General features: G+C 43.3%; 1 protein-coding gene across 1 annotated transcript in view; it reads right to left on the minus strand.

Moving 5' to 3' along the window:
• The window catches only part of Lamb1 (laminin subunit beta 1), a 65,765-nt gene that overhangs the window by 15,636 nt on the left and 29,889 nt on the right, over positions 1-20,240 (minus strand). Inside the window, exons 13-23 of the mRNA XM_057782877.1 lie at positions 17,086-17,221; positions 15,473-15,631; positions 14,250-14,377; positions 13,955-14,078; positions 13,002-13,206; positions 11,897-12,040; positions 11,490-11,721; positions 9,840-10,003; positions 8,581-8,805; positions 7,367-7,581; positions 6,657-6,753 (exon numbers count right to left, since the gene is read on the minus strand). Coding sequence (XP_057638860.1) covers positions 6,657-6,753; positions 7,367-7,581; positions 8,581-8,805; positions 9,840-10,003; positions 11,490-11,721; positions 11,897-12,040; positions 13,002-13,206; positions 13,955-14,078; positions 14,250-14,377; positions 15,473-15,631; positions 17,086-17,221 — 1,829 coding nt within the window. The remainder of the gene's footprint in view (positions 1-6,656; positions 6,754-7,366; positions 7,582-8,580; positions 8,806-9,839; positions 10,004-11,489; positions 11,722-11,896; positions 12,041-13,001; positions 13,207-13,954; positions 14,079-14,249; positions 14,378-15,472; positions 15,632-17,085; positions 17,222-20,240) is intronic.

The raw sequence follows: 20,240 nt of genomic DNA on the forward strand, positions 1-20,240 counted from the left end.
TATAGGAAAGAATATGTGCTGCCCCTTTGAATTTTCAGACTATGAGACTACACCATGTAGGATATTGGGGAACCATACGTGGCATGCTCATTGCTCACAGAGAAGTTTCCAGGTTACCTGAAAGATTTGCCAGTCTGGGTACCTTTGAGGTCCTTTAATAAGAAATCCATACTGAGTATGATATTCAGGAGAAGAGCTGAGCTCCAGGGTACTGGAGAGAGAGTGCATTAGGTAAAGTGCTTGGTGCATAAACACAGGGCCTAATTTTGATCCCTAGTACCCACATTAAAACGTCAAGAGTGATGGCTTATAACTCAGCCCTTGGGAGATAGCTCCTAGAGACTGATGGCCAGCTAGCTGAGCCCAGTTGGTGAGCTCCAAGCCAATGAAAAATCTTGTCTCAAAAAACAAGGTGGACAGCTCCTAAGGAACGGCAGTGAAGGTTGTCTCTTTGCACGTGCACACACAAGTGTGCTCTCTCTTGCTCACTCTGTCTCTCTCCAGAGTAAAAAAATCTACATATTATAAAAGCTTGGAAACTTACCCGCGATGTCTGCCACAACAAATACATACAACTCTATGACAAACTGGACATCTCTTATCACTTAGAGATAGGGAATCCCTTTATCCAGATAGAATGAATGAAGTAAAGAAATTTGAAGATGAAGGATTCACGGAAAGAGATGATGAATGAAAGATAGACTGTCTCTGGTTAATTAATCATAGGGGGTTTTACCTGTGATACATCTGACCTGGCTGCTCTAAAAAAAAAAAAAGAAAGAAAGCCTATTTGAGGGACAAACAGATATGTTCTTCTAAGTGGTAGACAGTAGATGTGTTCACTTCTGGGCAGGATCTGCTACTGTTCAAATGATTGCTTGGATTAACCCTTGAAATAACTCTATATTGTTTGATCTGGTGTGGTACTAGGGGATGGAACAGTTTAAAACACATTTATGTGAATTCGTGTACTGCCCAGACCCTTTGGAAGGATTACAGTGGTCTATGGTCTGATTGTGGCAGGATGTAAACTGCTCAGACATCTGCTGCCTGTGGTTATTTCAAATATGCTGACCTTGCCCATATCCAGTTAACAACTATATCTCCTTTGACAAAGTGCTGGGCCATACAGGCAACACAGATGCCTTCACTGGAACTAGATCCATTGCATACCTGTCACTGCTGAAGAACTATGACGAAGAAATCCTCCACAAAGCCTGATGGATCACGAGAAAGAATGACATCTAAAAATTCTGCTAAAGATTCTTGATGACTTATTCTTCCATGTTTTCTGTGAGTATGTTTATAGCTGGCAACTACTTTCACAGCATTCTGACAGCTGCTATCACAGGCAGAAAGACTACCATGCTGGGAACGTGCTAAAAGTGAATATGAGGTGGATGTTACTACATGAAGTGGAGCTGCTATCATGGCTAAGGGTTCAATACCTGGGAATAAAACCTGCCCAAAGGATGTAATTTTTACATTTGAACAGTCTGGGTTTTTGTTATTGCTGTTTTAACCAAACTGGCCATTATATGTATGTATATATGTATGTGTGTGTGGTGTGTGCGTCTGTCTGTATGTATGTATATATGCAAAAAGTGTTAATCATGTGTATTTTAAAAACTAGTAAAGAAAATATCATCAGCAACAATGACAAAAACCTAACTCCATTATTATCTGTGTATATATGCTGTTCTGTTACTAAGGCTGTTGTTTTTTTTTTTAAATCAAACAATACTGCACAGACTTAGAAACCACTGAAAACACTAACCAACTTCTCTGACAATGGGAATTCACCTATGCACTTATTTCTTGGACATGTAAGGTTCCTGCTTCCTTATAGTCTCCTCTTTCTGCTCACTGAACAGAATCCACCTTCATTGACTTAACATTAAAGCATCTCACTACCTGGTGAAACCAAACCTTCCTAGAACCCAAGCTAAAATCATTTCTTGAGGGTCCTTCTCATAGGCATGTTGTGATATGATGTCTGTGTTGTCTTCTAGCTAGGATAGTCATTTCCTCTCTTTCAACACCAGCTGCTGGCAGGAGCACCAGACTTTTGGCAAGAGCAAGGACCCTGAGCTCCACAGGCCCGCCTGTGGTCCTGGTTCTGCCCTCATTAGAGGTATGGCTCTGGGCAAGCACTTAACCTCTGAGCCTGAGATCCATCAGCTATAACAAAGGCTATATTCATCTGCATAGGTTATTTGTTGTATCTATATAATTAAGAAGGTGTGTATAGCCGGGTGATGGTGGCGCACGCCTTTAATCCCAGCACTTGGGAGGCAGAAGCAGGCGGATCTCTGTGAGTTTGAGACCAGCCTGGTCTACAGAGCTAGTTCCAGGACACAGGCTCCAAAGCCACAGAGAAACCCTGTCTCGAAAAACCAAAAAAAAAAAAAAAAAAAAAAAAAAAAAAAAAAAAAAAAAAAAAAGAAGGTGTGTATACTATACCTAAAAAGTGCTCAGTACTAAAATAGTTCTCTGAAAATTTATATGCCCCATTTCCCCCCAAATAGCCCATTAAGAGCCTTCAGGTTACGCAAGAGCACCTTTTGAGATAAGACCTCATGGAGCCCAGGCTGGCTTTAAACTCATTATGTAGTGAAGAATGGCTCTGAGTTATTTACCTCCCACAAGAACTAGGATTACAGGTGTATCCTGACAGGCCTACCTACTCACTTTTCACTGTGCATCTACGACTGTTCACCTTTCTTTATATTAGAAATTAAAATCTGATTTTGAACATAGAAATGATGCAACTTGAGAATCAAGTAGTGGGTATCTGCTGCCCCCACTTCCTACCCCTAGCTTTGCCCATAAGCATCACCACAGCCTTTGCTACAAGTTAAAGATTTGCTGACAGTTTGCATGGAAGTTACCATTTCACTAAAAACAAAGGGCTACAGGGATGACCATGAGTTTAATCCCCAGAAGTAACATGATAGGAGAGAACTGACCCCTGCAAGTTGTCTATTGACTTCCTTATGTGTGCCATGGCAGTCTCCAAATATTAAAAAAAAAAACTATTCTTGATAGCAAGGACATCTTAATACTTTTATTCTCTTATATGCAGTTTTCATTTTTCTGACATTCCAATCCCTTTCTTTTTTCTGATCTTGGTAACAAAGTTTCAAGTCTGGAATAAAAGTTGAAGGACAACTGATTCCAGCTCCCATCATTCCTGGGGTCCACAAGCTTTTAAATGAAGACTAAACGAGTAAACATGTTAGGTTTTGCTGGCCATTCTGCCTATCTGTACTATTAAGTCTGGCATTGGAGCACAAAAGAGCTACAGACAAGTTATCAAGAAATGAATGCAAAGCTTTACAGGGTAAATAAATCTGGGTTAGTTGCTGTGCTGTCTATAGCATGCTCACCTATCAAGTGTAGCCCAACTCGGGGGTACATGTGTTCTGTTTTTAGGATTATACAAGACAAACCTTCTTCATAACTGAAGTTATGGTTCTCTAAAAGCTCAAACACAGTCTTATTTCCTGAGTCACAATGGAAGTAACAAAAAAGAAGATAGGCTGGATTTGGTGGTGAGTACTTTTAACTCTAGCACTTGGGAAGTCAAAACAGAGGATTAGGAGTTCAAGGTCAGCCTATCTCAAAGAGCAGAGGGTGCAGGGAGGGGAGTAATCGTGGAAGAATGAATATGTAGGCAAGGAATGTATGGTATTTCCTTTTTTTTTTTTTTTATGGTCTTGACGAATGGAAATTAGGTCTTCCCACGCAGGGGGTGAACACTGTAACACAGAGTTTCCCAGCCCACCACCCAGAGCCCACAGCTATGCCCTGACATTGCAATTTCACTGATTAGAAAGCCACTGGCCTTTTAGGAACCTGTGGCCTTACAAGGGCACTGCACTCTTCCCTTTGCCATCTATGAATGGACAGAAAGATTCCTCCTGTGACCTCGACCCTTTTGGGATACAGAACAAAGCTTCAGGCTGTACATTGAACTAGCACGTTCAGCCCTGGGTAGATGTCTTTCCATTCCAGCACAGTGGTGGGCTTGTTCAGACTTGGCACAATAGGCCAAGAGCCCCAAAACGCCTGAACAATTGGAACATTCAACCATTTGTATGCCAGAGGCTCCAATCATTTGCTTTTCACATAACTACATTTTTTTCCCCATAAGGAGATGACTTAACTATGACCTAAGTCCTTCTACAAGCAGTTTCTGGATGGCAGCAAAAAGTCCAAATTTGTGCCCTTCAACAAACTGTTTCAACTGAGAATAGTTTGGAAATTCACTATGTAATACCAGAAGAGTGTGGTCTTTAATATCTGATGCTCTATGGGGTCCTCCCATTGTCAGTGCATTCCAGTATCAAGATCCCTGAGCTGTGTCTCACTCCACACTGCTGCCCCTGCCCTCAGCCAACACGAAGCCTTGTTGCCACCCAGGCCACCCACAGCTCCAGGGCTGTCAATGAACTCTATTCTCCAACCCTGGTAGTTCCAGGCTTCTCTTTTGGGGCTTTGTAAATCTGAGTCTTTGTCAAAGTCTCAGATTCTTGTTTAGGGGCCTGCCTGAATGGGGGCTAGAGCCCTATACATTTCTTTTGGCTCCTGAATACCAAGAGTATGCTTAGTTCTCCCTTTCTACAACCCCCACTTCCCCATCTCAGAGACTGTGGAAAGACAGAGTGTTATGTTAAAAAACACAGTGATGAACAAATTGCTAGTGTGAACGACTAGGTCAAGCACCCTAGACTTTGACATTTTAGGAGATGGAACTTCCTGGTTCCATCTGAAATAGAGGAGGTTGGGATGATGGCATGATTTGGGAGGAAGCAAAGGAAAACAGAATTTGTATATCCAGGTCCTATCAGTCTCTCTTAGGGTGTTTTTTCCTTGAGCCCACATCCAGAAACTGTATTTCCAAGGGGCTTGAAAACAACTTTTAGTGGTTGGGCTAAAGGGATGAAAACTTGGGATCTAAGAGTGACAAATGTGGAAAGATGATTTACTTTTAAAAGTAAACTCTGTGTGTATTATATGAAACTATGTATGTTTTCATATAATAAGAAATAGAGAACTAGAAAGATCAATACCATACAGAGAGAGGTACATGTGGCACTGCTTGAACTGAAATCAGGCAGTGGCCCCATCAATGTGCTCTTTGCATGGGGTCACTCCATTTGCCTGCCTTCCTGCTGCCCTTGAGCCACTGGGACCAAGCCAGCATAATAATCTTTTGTAGTGTCTTTACAGCAAGTCTGTTATCTTAAGGAGAAAAAGGAAATACAAAGGGAAGAGCAGACAGAGAGGGTATGCCCAGTGATGCGTTACAGTGATGCTTTCAGGACCTTCTAATGGAAGCAAGAAAGTCAAACCTTACTAGGAAACGACATGGGGTGTTAGAGAACTATGAATGGGAATGTACTTATTTATGAACAAAAGAACATCATCCCTGTGCGAAACAAACCATTACCTAAAATGTCTATATAAACCCGCCAGCAAACCTCACCTCACTGAAAAATCAGATGCAATTTGTTCAGGTCTGGACCACTATTTCACCCTCCTATTCTAAGGCATAAAGTCTAGGTCTCTAGCATCTATAGGAGATACTGAAGAACTAGCTACTCCTTGAAGAGCTATTTCTTGTTATCACTGTACTCCAAAGAGGAAAAGGCCATTTTTACATTTTGAGTTATACAAGGACCTACAAGAAAAATACATCAAGAAGCATGTAAGATAGTTAACTATAGGGAAGGTTTACCCCAAAATATGCATAAAACATAGGGAAGGAAAAGTTGAGAACAGATGGATGACAGTTTAAACAGCTCATAAATAAATAAATAAATAAATAAATAAATAAATGGTTTTTTTCTAAGATCTAAAAAATAACTTGCCTGGTTAAAACAAGGGTAACATATAAAAATTAAGCAATCCTTCTGACTCGTGGGGTTTTAATAAGTGGGATTTTTGTTTGTTTTTTCTCTTTGAGATAGGTTCTTATTATGCTGACCTGCCTGGTCCAGAACTTTTGCTATTCCTGCTTCAGACTCAAGTGTTAGCATTTACAGGCTGAGCTACCACACTCTGCAGTAAGTTCTATTAAGAACTCTCTGCCTGAGTGAGAATCTGGGTTTGAATCACATTGAAAAGACTTGGAACTCCAACCATATTCACTTAACTCAGGGTTCTCTATCACCCCCTTCTAATCTCACTGGTGGGCGCTGTATTAGCAGCCTGTTTCAGAGTCTGCTTGAGTCTTGGAATTGACTGGTCTTACTGGAGTAACCACATCTGTGCAAGCACGATTAAGGGAGCTGTCCACAGAATACTGCTCAGAGAAGGAAACAGATCAGTTTGTTGGCATGCATGGCTCATGTAGTCTCACTTCACTGAGACTGTGTATACTGTAGGGTGTGCACGTGTCCTTGCCTGTTTGTGTACCAAGACAGATAACACTCCCCTTGGTGTGGGGCTGAAGAAATGAGCACACCCTCTGTTTACTAGACACATTTATCCATTAAGGCTAGATTAGTTCTTTCAAAAAAAAAAAAAAAAGAGCACAAACTTATTATGTCATTTTGACTACACTTTAGAGTTTACCAAAGGCCCATGCAGACCTAAGATCCCCATCCTCACCCAACCAACCAAAGAATCAGCTTGGGGCTTGGCCTTACCTCGGCATTCCACATCAGGGTCTCCCCAGAAGAGCTCCTGGCACTCACTGCAGGTACGGCCTCCAAAGCCCGGCATGCACTGGCACTGTCCGGTGAACTGCAGTCCAAACAGAAGACCTGTCAGGTGGTTTCAGTGAAGAAACTAGTTGTGAGTTGTCCCAACCCAGTTAAGTGACAGAAGTGGAACCTGGACACCTGTAGTGCAGACTGGGGAGAAGGTGTCCCACCAGCACTTCCTAGCTGCTCTCTTGTAAGGGGCTTGAAAAGGTCTCTAGCTTGGGAGGATTTCAGCATCTTCACTCTTTCCATAGATTGCCACCAATCCTAGGCCACCTCTTGTTCATCTAACTCTGGGGTGTGTCAGTTTTAGCCTATGCCAGCAGGTGACAGTACTTTTGCAATGCTGCGGATGGCTCTGTATTTCCTTTCAAGCCAAATCAACTATGGAAACTGATTTGAGGGCCAGACAAGAGGAAGGAATGATATGTGAGTCTGCATCCATGGCTGGACACTACACTGAAATGCTATGGATGGGTTAAATGAGGACCTTGTGTACAATAACATTGTCTCAGTCAAGGAGGACAAGTAGAGACTGCAGCCAGTATATATCCGCATACCAAGCTGGGTGCTATATGTTGGCCTTCCTCCATATGGGGCAAAGTCACCTGATGGGCATCTCAGAGGCCTCACCCCTAGTCACAGTCCCTCACCTCATTGCAGGATGGCCCAAAGGAATGTGCAGCATTGCAATTGCATGGCTCACAGCCGGTCCCACTGGCCAGATGCCAGGTATTGGGTGCACACTGATCACAGTTCTGACCGATCACATTGGGAAGGCATGAGCATTGACCAGTGGCTTTGTCACAGTGGCAGTCAGAGCCATTACAGTGCTCCTTCATGGTGCCCAGGGAATTGCAGACACACTCTGAAATAGAACAGCATGATCAAATGTACATCTGATCACATTCATAGCATTCATAGCATACAGAGGTTAGTTCCATCTAAACAGCTAAGCTTTGCTCTCTCAAAATCTCAATGTTGACATACAAAAAACTAAAAGTAATCTTTACAAAAACCACACACACAAACCTGAACTTAGCATCCTATAGAAGTTCTCATGATAACTATGCATTTGAAACTTCCCAGGCAGCAGGTGACAGACAAGTCCACACAAATGTAATGACAGATTTTTACTTGCCTAGGAATATTTTCATGATACATAGATTCAAAAGATTCAAAATTTGAAAGATTTCATACTTTAAAAATTTAATTGGAAATTATAAAAATACACCAGTGGGAACTGAGACACTAAGTGATTTCAAACTCTAGGCAGGAAGCAGCCACAGCGTATGTCAGAAGCAGCAAGTACAAGCCCTGTAAGCTAAAAAGATTTTAAGGAATCCAGCCCTGCGGGTCCCCAACATTCCACTTATTTATAAACAAAAACAATGCCTGTGTGCTTTGCAGCCAGAAAGCCTGGCTGACCTCCTGACAAGACAGATAATCAGGTCTGAATGATTTTTCTGCTGTTACTTCTTTCTCTGCCTTAGGCGGGAGGCCTACTCAGAAAGGTGTAGCCCACCCACAGTGGTAATTTAGGTCTCTAAGACCCACCCAATCAGCAAGTTCATGGAAAGACCACACCACCACACACTCTACTGCATGGTATTCATCTTGATGACAGCCACAACTTCCCTTGGCACACAGCCACATCTTGAGATTTGTCTTGCCAAAGAATGAAGATTTACAGATTGAAAAAAAAAATCCAGTCTCATCTTTCATTTGTTGATTATGAAATTTTGCCTCACTGAACAAACATTTCTCCCTGTGAAATAAGCATCCCAACAGCAAAATCCTGATTTAAAAAAAGGGGGTTGTTGTGGTGGTGGAGATCCCTGTAGTGGGCACGCTGTAAGAATCTTACTTCTACAGTCCTGCCGAAGAGCGTCACCGTAGTATCCATGCTGGCAGAGCTGGCAATGGTCCCCTTCTGTGTGGTACAGGCACTTGAGGCACCTTCCTGTCTCCTTGTCACAGGCTTCTGGATCGGTAGTATCAATGTTGTGGTGACATTGACAAGGCTGACATGACCCCCCCAAATCTGAGGGATTGCCGAAAAACCCAGAGGCACACTCATCACATCTGGAGCCTATTGGAAAATAAAACCAAGCACAATATTCAGTTTATCTAAAATCATGCTCATAAGTCCATTGGCATTCCCATCCTGGGGACCAAACAAGCAATCACTCATTAGTATCACTATATAATTTACCAAGTCTATGATCTCAAAGAGAAGGAACAGACTTCTAGCTGTGAAGGAAAAGTATTCTGTGCTCCCCAATACTGCTAAAGCAGGCTTAGATGTCACAGCATGATGGGTGGAGAAGGCAAGGAGCTAAGCAGAGATGAGACCATGAAAGTGTAGTTGGGTGTTAAAAATCCTAACCCAAGCATTAGCTAGAAATAATCAGTGATCCCCGTGAACAGCCAGAAAAATAAGTTCCTCCTTGGTGGCCCCATTTCTTAAGAAACCCTAAAATCACATGCATGAAATACTTCTTGGGCTGTGCATGAGCCTAGCCTCTAGAAGTTGGTCAGCAGCTTCATGGCTGGAATAAACAACTTCCAACACACACACACGCATGCATACACATACACACACACACACACGCACGTACATACACACGCATGCACACACACATGTACACACACGCGCATGCACACACACGTACACATACACGCATGCACACACACACACGCACGCACATACACACACGTACACACACAGAGCTAGCTTCACTCAGCAAGGACCAATCCTGCTCTCTGATGTTTCTCCTGATGATCTTTTTTTAACCTACCCTAGGGCCACCACATGGCTTCCAAACACTCACTACAGGTTAAGTTTCGGGAAGAAAAAACTAAGAAGTAAATTATTAATCTTTATTGTACTTAAAACTGAGAAAGTATTCCTAAGAACTGTCATGTATTCAAATGGTGGCGATCCTATTGCTTTAACTCCATTATCCTGCACACCAAATCAACTCTGCCCCATATGCTCCTGAATCCCTTAAGTTTTAATGAAGGACAGTAAAGGTGAACTTTACTGCTTCAGTCTTCATCTTTTTCTCACTAATAATGAACTCAGACACGTCTTCTCCCATCGCCTTTGTGTGTATGACTTACCAATGTAACCAGGATCACAAACACATGCAAGCTGGAAAGTAATGGGGTCCTGATAACAGCTCCTGGCAAACTGGCGTCCACTGTCAGGACCATCTGGGCAAGGGCAAGGGCGGCAGTGGTCTCCGGACCCAATGATGGGATCACCATAGTAACCAGCCAGGCACCTGTGGTGGGTGCAGAAGACAGTGAGCCCTGACCCAGTCATAAGAACAGGTTTGGAAACTGTATTCTGTTTGAGGACATGATTCCCCATTTTTCCTATTCCAAGGAACTTTTTAGAGCAGCAACAGATGTTCTTAAATTTTAGTTAAAATCCCATGAAGGAATTTGTTTAAATAGGTTGCGGGGCTCCTGAACCAAATATTTTGATTAACAAGGTTCCTGGTGGTGCTGAAGCTGGCTGATATGGGGAACACTTGCAAGATAATATATTTAGGATGATACCCTCGGATGAGTGTGATGATCTTCACTAACTGTCACATTCTCTGCTACCACAGTAGTGCTTAGGTTTGTTTCGTCGACACCTTGATACCTGCAATGGCTGATCTTGGTTGCCAACTTGAAGTATCTGGAAGAGGGACCCTCAATTGAAAGGACCCTCAACTGTCCCCAGTTGGCCTGTGGACATGTCTGTGGTTATTTTATTGATGGGTAATAGATGCTTGAAGACCCAGCCCACTGTGAGTGGTACCTACACAGAGTGGGTCTGAATGTGAGTCTAGAAACAAGCCAGGAAGCAGCATCTGTCCATGGTTTCTGTCTCATGTTCTTGCCTTGAGTTCTCCCCCTGACTTCTCTTAATGAAGATTGTGAACTGGAAGTATAAGCCATATAAGTCTTTACATCCCACATTGCTTTTGGTCATGTGCTTGCTATGGGAAAAGAAAGCAAACCACAGCGATACCTTACAACATCCACACATATCATTTTCCTTCCCAATTAAATGTTTCCTTTATATGATTTGTTGTGGTCACGGTGTCTCTTCACAGCAATAAAAACCCTAACTAAGGCATCTACCTAGTGTGTCTTGTATCTACGATAATTATTCAATTAACGTTTGCTAACTGGAGAATAGTTTTACTTTGTATATTTAATGTCTCCAGGAAACTGGGTGCATACAATGTTTTGAATAACAAAGCTATATGAAGTGAGTAGTCCCACTTGGATGAGGCTTCTGTTTTGATCCAAACTAGAGAAGAATATTTCTCAACTCTTATCCAAGCCAGAAAGTGTCAATGTGGGAGTTTCCTCTATCCAAGGCTGACTCGCCAGGCCACTCTCAAAGAGCAGACTTCAGGTGGTTGTGATCACCACAGCTCTAGCACCAAAGCAGTGCGTAGCACAAACCAGGTGTAAGCTGCACTTGTGCTAGATAAACGAGTGAGCGGTCAGAAAATGCTGGGATGACCAAAAATGAAAGAACCATTTGGAGCCTGCAAGAGATTAATTCTGTCATTTGTCCAAGATAATATTTACTTAGCCAAAGACGGTGTCATTTTCTTTTTTTGAGACAAAGCCTCATTATGTAGCCCAGGCTAGCCTTAAACTCCTGGTCCTCTTACTTCTGCCCCACAAGAAATGGGATTATAGGTGTTCCAGTCTCCATGCCCAATGTATTATCTTTACTTTCACGAGACGGTGCCCACATACCTTTCACAGTTGTGGCCAGTGGTATAGTCCTGACAGCTCAGACACTCGCCTGTCACTGTGTCACAGTCTTCAGCATGACCGTTACATTGGCAGGGCTGGCAGCTGGGAAAGCCCCAATACCCAGGGAGACATCGGTCACACTGCCGACCATATATGCCCTGGAAACAATGGCACTGGCCCGTGACAGCATCGCAGAAAGCATTCACAGATCCTTGCAGACTGCAGTCACAAGCTGCAGACAAGGCAAACAAAGAACTCATTAAATAGACAGACATGCCTTCACATGTGCACAGCTCTGATCCATAGTGATCACAGTCAGTAGGCTCAGAGCCGAGCATTGCCCTCGGAAGTCAGGGAATCCCCAAGGACCATCCCAAAATTCATTACAAAGTCTGTGATACACCTACGTTTGCATCCGTTGGGGCCGAAGCCAAAGGTGCCTGGTGCACACCTGTTGCATGTTCTTCCAACCACATTAGGCCGGCACTGACACTGACCTCCATTGGGGTCACACACAGAGCTTAGAGAACCCTGAGGGTCACATTCACAAGCTGCAGGAAAAAGAGCAATGGTTAGGCTGATGACGGGAGCAGAACGTCACACCTGTCTCCCTCTGAACACTTCCCGACCCCTTTCCTACTCTAGTTCTGAAAATTCCAGTTTAAAAACTTCATCCTGTGCTGACTGGGAGGGAACAAGTCAGCTGCCCTGGCAGATCAAAGCAGGTTTCGTAGGCAGGAGGTCATTAAGAGCTCAAATATCTGACAATATTAAACCTCTGTGATCACTGGAAGCTGGTCTAACCTTTCCTAGAGAAAAAAAAAAACATAACTTTTAATTAGGTGATGCTTTCCTGATTCTCAGTCCTTCATGTCCACAGCCTATAGGCAGGTTACATCCTTACATACTGTGTATACTTAGGATTTATTTTTATTATTTTTAATTATGTGTATGTTTGTTAAGTAAGAGCACATGAGTGCAGGTGCCCACGGAGGCAGAGGTACTGGATCCCTGGAAACTGAACTTGATTCCTCTGCAAGGAATCTGAGCTATCTCTTTACCCCCTTCGAAAATTTCTTTAATGCAGATTCCATCTTTGATGGTGCTAAATTACAAAAGCATTTGTTATTTATTATTTTATTTTTTTGAAACAAGGTTCCACTATAGAGTCCTGTCCTCAAACTTGTTATGTAGACCAGGCTGCTCTCAAACTCACAGATAGCTTCCTATCTCTGCCTCTTGAGCACTGGGATTAAAAGTGCTCAACTATCACACCAGGCTAAACTAAACTAAAATACTTGTTAAATAAAGTCAAGCTCAGGTTAAATTAAATGCTCAACTATCACACCAGGCTAAACTAAACTAAAATACTTGTTAAATAAAGTCAAGCTCAGGTTAAAGATACTGCTTCCTTCATGCTGTGTCACAAGGAAGCATAGGCATGTACCCCATTGTACTTCTTAGTGCAAAACTATACCCTGCAGACTCCATAGCTGCTCAAGTGACACGTACCAAGACCTGTCTGGTGAATCAAGGCAGAAATGCTGAAGATGATGTTTCTGCAGACATCTGTCATCGGTGTTTTTACTACACTCCGGCTGTTCTCCAGACACCGGTACCTCTGGAAGGTTTCCCAGGCACTGTTGGTGACCTCCCCATCTCCTGAGCCTCCAACAGTGAAGATGTCAAGGGATTTACAGTAGGGCATGAGAACCAGCTATGGAGGAAGAAGAAGAACACAATGACCTCATGAAGGTGCCCACATTATCAACCATAGCAAGAACCCATGCTAAAACCCCACAGCCTTCTGCTTTTGGAACAGAAGCTAATAACACTCATGACATAAAGCAGAAACCTTCCCCATCATAAATATTCTGATTAGAAAATGAGATAAACTTTATACTGGTTGGTGGGCTTTGAAACAACTATTACTGAAGCAGTTTACAGATTTGTGGGGAAATGATTTGAACACATCCTTCCCAGAAAGGTGGAATGCTATTGTAACTGTCACAGCTCTGAAGGGAAAAGAATCCTGGCAATCAGGAGCCAAGGACTACCACAAGGTCACACCATTCAACAAACCTAACAAAGATTTATTGGGAAAGACACGAAGTGGCCTCATCTGCTTGGGTGAGAAGCAGCAGGGAACTGAGCAGGAGTCATGCTTATATAGGGTTCTTTTGGGGGGGAGAAGTTTTCCAGGGTAGAGATTTCAAGTCCTGAGCTTGGAGTGAGCCCAGAGATTGGTGGGATTTTGTGCTCAGGGACTGGTGGGTTTTAGTCAGAATTTTTTTTTTCAATCCAGAAGTGAGCACTGACTGTTTACTCTATAAACAAAGAAACTCTGGAAGCAAAAAGGGCCCACTCAGCCTTACTACCCAGAGCTGTCTCTCCACACAATACTGTGGTAGCAGCTGGGCACTTTCTATTAGGCTCTCTTACATGGACAAGAACCTGGCACTCACTGAGTCAATGAGCGTGTAGGGGTTCTCCACATCATTGCCAGATGCTGTGTACTGGGACAGCTCCAACCTCACTGTATAGTTCATTCCCTTCTCAAAGCACACTGGGCGAGGGAGGACGACATATCTGCCCCAAGACAAGAGAGAAACAACAGAAAACTACTTTTAAGCTTCCAATAATAACAGGAAGTAAAACAAAAGCTTATTTATGGCGACCATTCCGACAGAAGGCTTTCCACAGCCAGTGCCTAACTCTGAAATGGTGACTCAGTCGGTAGGACCCCACTGTCACACTGACCTTGAGCCTGGTGACAAAGACACCACCTGGTTGTCATCATCAGGAACAGTGTTACCACATCGACTGCTGGTTGGAATCTTTCCAGGTCGCTGTACGGTGATGACAGCTTTCTCCCAGTGGTCCGGCAGCTAGAACAGGAAACAAAGGACGAAAGCAACTTCTGTGTTAGCCCACTGCACTCAGTTCAGTTCGAAAGATCTCTCCACTGTGGCTAAGTTTCAATAGAAACCACACAGTTGTTTTCCCATCCCTAATACTTCCTCTGTTCTTGACCAGCTCCAGCCCTAAAACCTGCTTTCTTCCGACATGCCTTTGCTGTCTACTCTCAAGAAGCTCATATAACGACAACCTTCTGCTCAATACACAGTCCAGAAGCCTCTTCTCATCCTGGCACTTTCCCTAAGCACATCTCTGACCATATCCTTTCTAGCATTAAGAGTGATTCTCAACAAGCCCCACCTTCATCTCTTCTTTCTTCCCTTTGAATCATTTTATCAAACTCTACTTATGTGCTGCATGTGTTGGCTCACATCGTAATCCTAGCATTGAAGAGGCTGAGGCAGGACTTTGAGCTCATGGTTAGCTTCAGCTACAAAACAAGACCCCATCCCTAAAGAAAAAAAAATACCACTTAACGATTAACACTCATGCTGTAAGGCCTGGAGCTGAGTCTTTAGGAAATATTCTAGAAGCCCTGGCTCAGTTCCCCCATACACATCTCCCATCTTTATCTCTGTTATAATGTCACCTCTGGCCTTTCACTACACTAGGGGGACCAGCCACTGGGCAGCCAGGCCTCAGGGGGAGGACAGCTTTTGAACATCATCTCCTTAACTTAGCCAGGTTAAGGGCCTAACAGGAGATTGCTGAATAAGAAGCTGGATTTAAAAAGGCACACAGAAGCCGGGTGGTGGTGGCGCACACCTTTAATCCCAGCACTCGGGAGGCAAAGGCAGGCGGATCTCTGTGAGTTCGAGGCCAGCCTGGTCTACAAGAGCTAGTTCCAGGACAGGAACCAAAAGCTACGGAGAAACCCTGTCTCGAAAAAAAAAAAAAAAAAATTAAAAGGCACACAGAGAAGGTTAGAAAAACTAGTGGCCAGTATTTATGTCAATGCAAACTCATTTTCACAGAACATTCTAGTACCTATTAGGACTAAGTTTTTTCTAGTAACAGTCCTGCTCGATCCCCCACACAATATATATTGATGGCTTTTTTATTACCTGTGGCTCATAGCGAATTAGGATATCATACTCCATGGAATATGGTATATTGTCAATGAAAAACTCCAGATAAGCCCCCTCAGGCACTTGGACAAAGCCAGGTCCTGTCCAGGAAGGAACCCGGTCCTGAATGTACTGCCGTTCCACCACAATGACTCCCTGGGGACACAATGACACTAGTTATTCTTTGTATGAAATGGAATTCACCTACACCTCATAGCCAAAGACAACCAGTAATTCAAAACTGACTATTGTCTGTCTCCTAGCTACAAATGCCCTGAAGATAGTAAGTTGTTTTTAGGTTTGTGTTTGTTTTTTTCCCCCTCACATAAACAGGTAATTAGATGCTTTTACTTTTATGGTTGAAGTCGTCTTGGGACAAGGGATATGGAAGTCAAAAGTTTGGGATATACAATACTCGACACAATTAGTGGATAATCAAAGGAAAGAACATGGTGGCTTCTGAGCCTCTCTAGGAGTCTCTGCATGGCCAGCTCAGTATCTAGTGCAGCCCATTCTCTCTCCTCCACTGGAGTGTGATTTACTGGCGAGTATAGGATCCCAAATGATGACTCCACTCTGGTGGACTGCCCACAGTTGTTACATAGAACCTGTAGCTGGTCATCTCCAAAAATGGCCATACTGAGTCCTCCTTAGTATCTGTGAGGAGTTTTGCCTGCCAAGAGACACGGCCAATGCTTCACTCCCTGTAAACTATGCTGGCCCAGGGAATTATGATTGACAGAGTATTAGGGGATGGCAGTCTAGAACTTTAAGAGTTCTGGCAGCTTGTTTCTTTCTTATTGGACGTCAGAAGCCATACTATGAGAATGCTCAAGGCAGCAAGTCATGTGGGGAAATGATGTAGGATTCCCCTCTGTATGCTGTGAATATCATTGGTTAATAAAGGAACTGCTTTGGGACTATAGCAGAGCTATAGGGGAACAGAGCGCTAGGCGGGGAAAACTAAACAGAATCCTGGGAGAAAGGAGGCAGAGTCAGGTAGAAGCCATGGAGCCACCTCCAGGGACAGACGTGTTGCAACTTTGCTGGTAGCCCACGACTTCGTGGTGATGCATAGATTAATGGGAATGGGTTGAATTAAGATGTAAGAGTTAGAAAATAAGAAGCTAGAGCTAATGGGCCAAGTAGTGTTTTAAATAATATAGTTTCTGTGCGATTATTTTCGGGTCTAAGCTTCTGAGCAGCTGGGAAACAAGTGGCCTCCTTACTACAGGGAACCCTGGTTCCATCTGTGCCAACCAGTTACACTTAAGTGTCAGACATATATTTTACAACAGAAAGGTTTGGGGTGGTAAGTGAAATATGTCTGAGTCTTCATGATGTCATATCTACAATTTTGAAGCACAAATGAGAGAATAGTGTAAAATACTTATACTTGTAGACACACCAACCAAAAGCCTTATTATAGAACTCTCCAAAGTCTACTTGTGAATTCCTTATTGACTTACCTTTAAATATGACAGCATGTCCCCACCCTTATTTTGTGCTGACAAGATCTACAAAAATACTTCTTAAATGACATCATTATAAAACTTGGGTAGCCGGTAACAGTGCTGCTCTCCCACGCTTCCAGAAGCTCCCCTACTTACAGGTCCCAGATTGGCTTCCTCGGCTTCGTAGATGTAGTGGTCCAGGGTGGTGAAATAGTAACCAGATTCCACCTCATTGCACTGTCTCCCAATCATATGAGGCAGGCAGGAGCACTGGCCAGAGTCCTCTGAACAGCTGAGGAGGAAGCACAGCTCAGAGCTCACTGGAGATGCAGACAGGTTCTTATGTTTAGATATCAAATTTATTTGTGGAGCAATCTATTTTTATTTCACTCAAAAAATGAAGTATAAGGGGAAAAAATACCTGTAAATGAATCCCAAACTTAGTCTAAACACATTACCCTGAGTATTCTCGGCCTGGTCTTTTCAGTTTCCTGTGCTCCTTCTATACGACACTGAAACTTCCTATAAACACCACAAATTTTCTTGCTTTGGAATCTTACTTACACTGTTTGCTTTTCTTCCCCCCTTCACTTTGTTTTATGTGTGTGGCTGTTTTGCCTATATGTGTATGCATATGACCACAAGCATGCCTGATGCTGAAGGAGACCAGCAGAGAGAATTGGATTCCCTGGGACTGCAGTTATAATAGCTGTGAACCACTATGTGTGTGCTGGGACTTGAACCCAGTTCCTCTAGAAAGGCAGCCAGCATTCTTAACCACTGAGCCACCTCCCCAGCCCTCTTTTGCTTTTCTTCTTATTACAATTCTTTTTTGAACTCAGACCCAAATAGCCAACTCCCTGAAGGACATCTTTAACTCAGCTCTCCAAGTTTCCTTGGAACAACCCATCCAAAGAGGCATCACTACTTCCCTCCTGTGTTCTCCACTGGGCTGATGGCATCCCACCCCACAGAGTCATGGAGAGCCAACTACTGTGCCCTTCCCCTCCCAGTGGCCATGCTGTTCTCTCAGTCAGCAAATGTGACAGTTTTCTATTTGGTATCTGTGGTGGTTTGAAAGAAAACAGTCCCCAAAGGGAGTGGCACTATTAGGAGGTGTAGCCCTGGAGTAGGTGTGGTCTTGTTTGAGGAAGTGTGCCATAGTGCAGGCAGGCTTTGGGGTGTCATATATGCTCAAGTTGTGCCCAGTGAGATAGTCTACTTCCTGTTGCCTCCATATCAACAAGTATTAACTATCTCTCCCACACCATGCCTGCCTTTACACTGCATGTCCTGCCACCACGATAATGGATTGAACCTCTGAACTGTAAGCAAGCCATTTTAATTAAATGTTTTCTTTGTAAAAGTCACTGTAGTCATGGTGTCTCTTCACAGTGACTGAAACCCTAATTAAGACAGAATCCTTGTCAAATATAGAACCTAACACAATTCCTCCATACAGCTACCCCTCAGGACCTTTCTAGAAGGCATCCACCATGTGACTTCCTGGCACAATGGACAGGCACACTATGCCTTCTAGTGTGGCCCTTGTCTGCCTAATGTCTCCCCAGTTCTCCCAATCATACTGCACTACTTGCAACTTCTCAGATGCACTAGTGACTGTGATTCCTCCTGTGGTTCAGGCTGGTCCTTTAGCCTAGGATGATCTATCTTCCCTGCTGTGGCAGTTCCTGACCACCAGCCCCATTCCATAGTTCAGACTTCCTACTTCATGTCACTGCCTTGCTTCTGTACACATACTGTTTACAACTCTTTATCACTTCCTTAAAGTGGAGGCCCTAAGCCTTCACATCTGCTTCTCAGAGCCTAGACCAACTTCTAAGGCTTATTTAGTTTCCCCAACTACTGCCAACGGATGCTTTTAAAGAATGTGATTCTTGCTTACTTGCACATAAAACCTTTGTTTTTTTCCTTTATCATAATCATTAGAAGATCTCTATCCACCAGCTGGGTCTTCACACCTCAACTGCCCACACCCACCCAGGCCTAATGCTCTACACAGCGAATACATTCAGCAAACAATGGATAGAAAAAGAATGAACGAAAGTTAGAAAAAAGATTTAATATAGATAAATTCTTACTATATATTATTATTTTAGGTAATAAATGCAACTGTATAAACTGTAATATATTTATCTTTCGCTCTGATTATTTCTTTGTTTCTTCCCATGCTATCATTTTATGAGTCTGGTAAAACCCAAATACATGTATCCTTTGTTGACATTATTTTTCTTAAGATGGGTGTCTCTGTAAATAGCTCACGTTAGCCTGGAATTTGCCATCCTCCTAACTCAGCTTGACTGCTGGGATTTCAGACTGAATCAGCACACCTGGCTTCAGGCATCCATTTTCACTCCACTAAAAGTCAAGATGTGATTTACAATGGTACTTAAGCCCTACTCCTGAAGTTTAGGGGAAATCAAGCTTCAGGCAAGCTGCAACTCCAGAAGATGGAACAGGCCAAGGCTTGTTTGTCAAGTGATATCCTTGCTAGAGGAGCAAGACATTATCCCAAAGGAATCGGAGTTCTTAAAGCTACAGAACCAGTTCCAGGAAGGGAAAGCCTGTTCTAATTAGGACCCAGCACTCTTGGCCTAGGCCACCAACAACTGTCATTTTCAGAAATTCAGCCATCAGACATTGTATCACATGGACCCACTTCCGCTACAGCAGATGCTTTCCTGGGAGCCAAATGAATCAACAAAGGTAACTAGCTCTCCACTACCATTAGAAACAATCGCTGAAGATGGAGATACTGGCGGACCCTGGAGCCTGTCTTTCCTATGCGGCACAATTCTAAATGAGCAATAATCCCAGGAAGAGATGATCACATGGAAGTATCTAGAAGGACCTTGCTTCTGAGCCCTGTGACCGCAAGTCTAGTGACAGACTGGAATCACTGCCACTGTTAAGTAGAGCTTCAATTCCACACTAATGTTTTGTAAATGTCCCGTTCCCCACAGACGTTCTTCACCCTTACAGCTCTAAACACCCCAAGTGCTACGCTCATTTTCATTATTCCAGCCATGGATGAGGCACTCGCAGCTGCACTCTTGAAATACTCAGCATCATTCACACCCCCTTCTCATTCTCTCTTCTTAAATGCTCAGATTTTACATCCTTTCCCATGGTGTGAGATAAAACTTTATTCTTCCTCAACATGAACATCTAAGTCTTCTTCCAGAGTGTTTTCCCACTTAACAGCCTTCTTCTCCTGTCAGACGAGCCACACTCTTTGTACTCTTCAGTAAATATTTAGCAAACAAATACTGTCCCTGGACACTGTGCAT

This window comes from Chionomys nivalis, chromosome 10, assembly GCF_950005125.1.
Source record: "Chionomys nivalis chromosome 10, mChiNiv1.1, whole genome shotgun sequence".
NCBI classification, from domain to species: Eukaryota; Metazoa; Chordata; class Mammalia; order Rodentia; family Cricetidae; genus Chionomys; species Chionomys nivalis.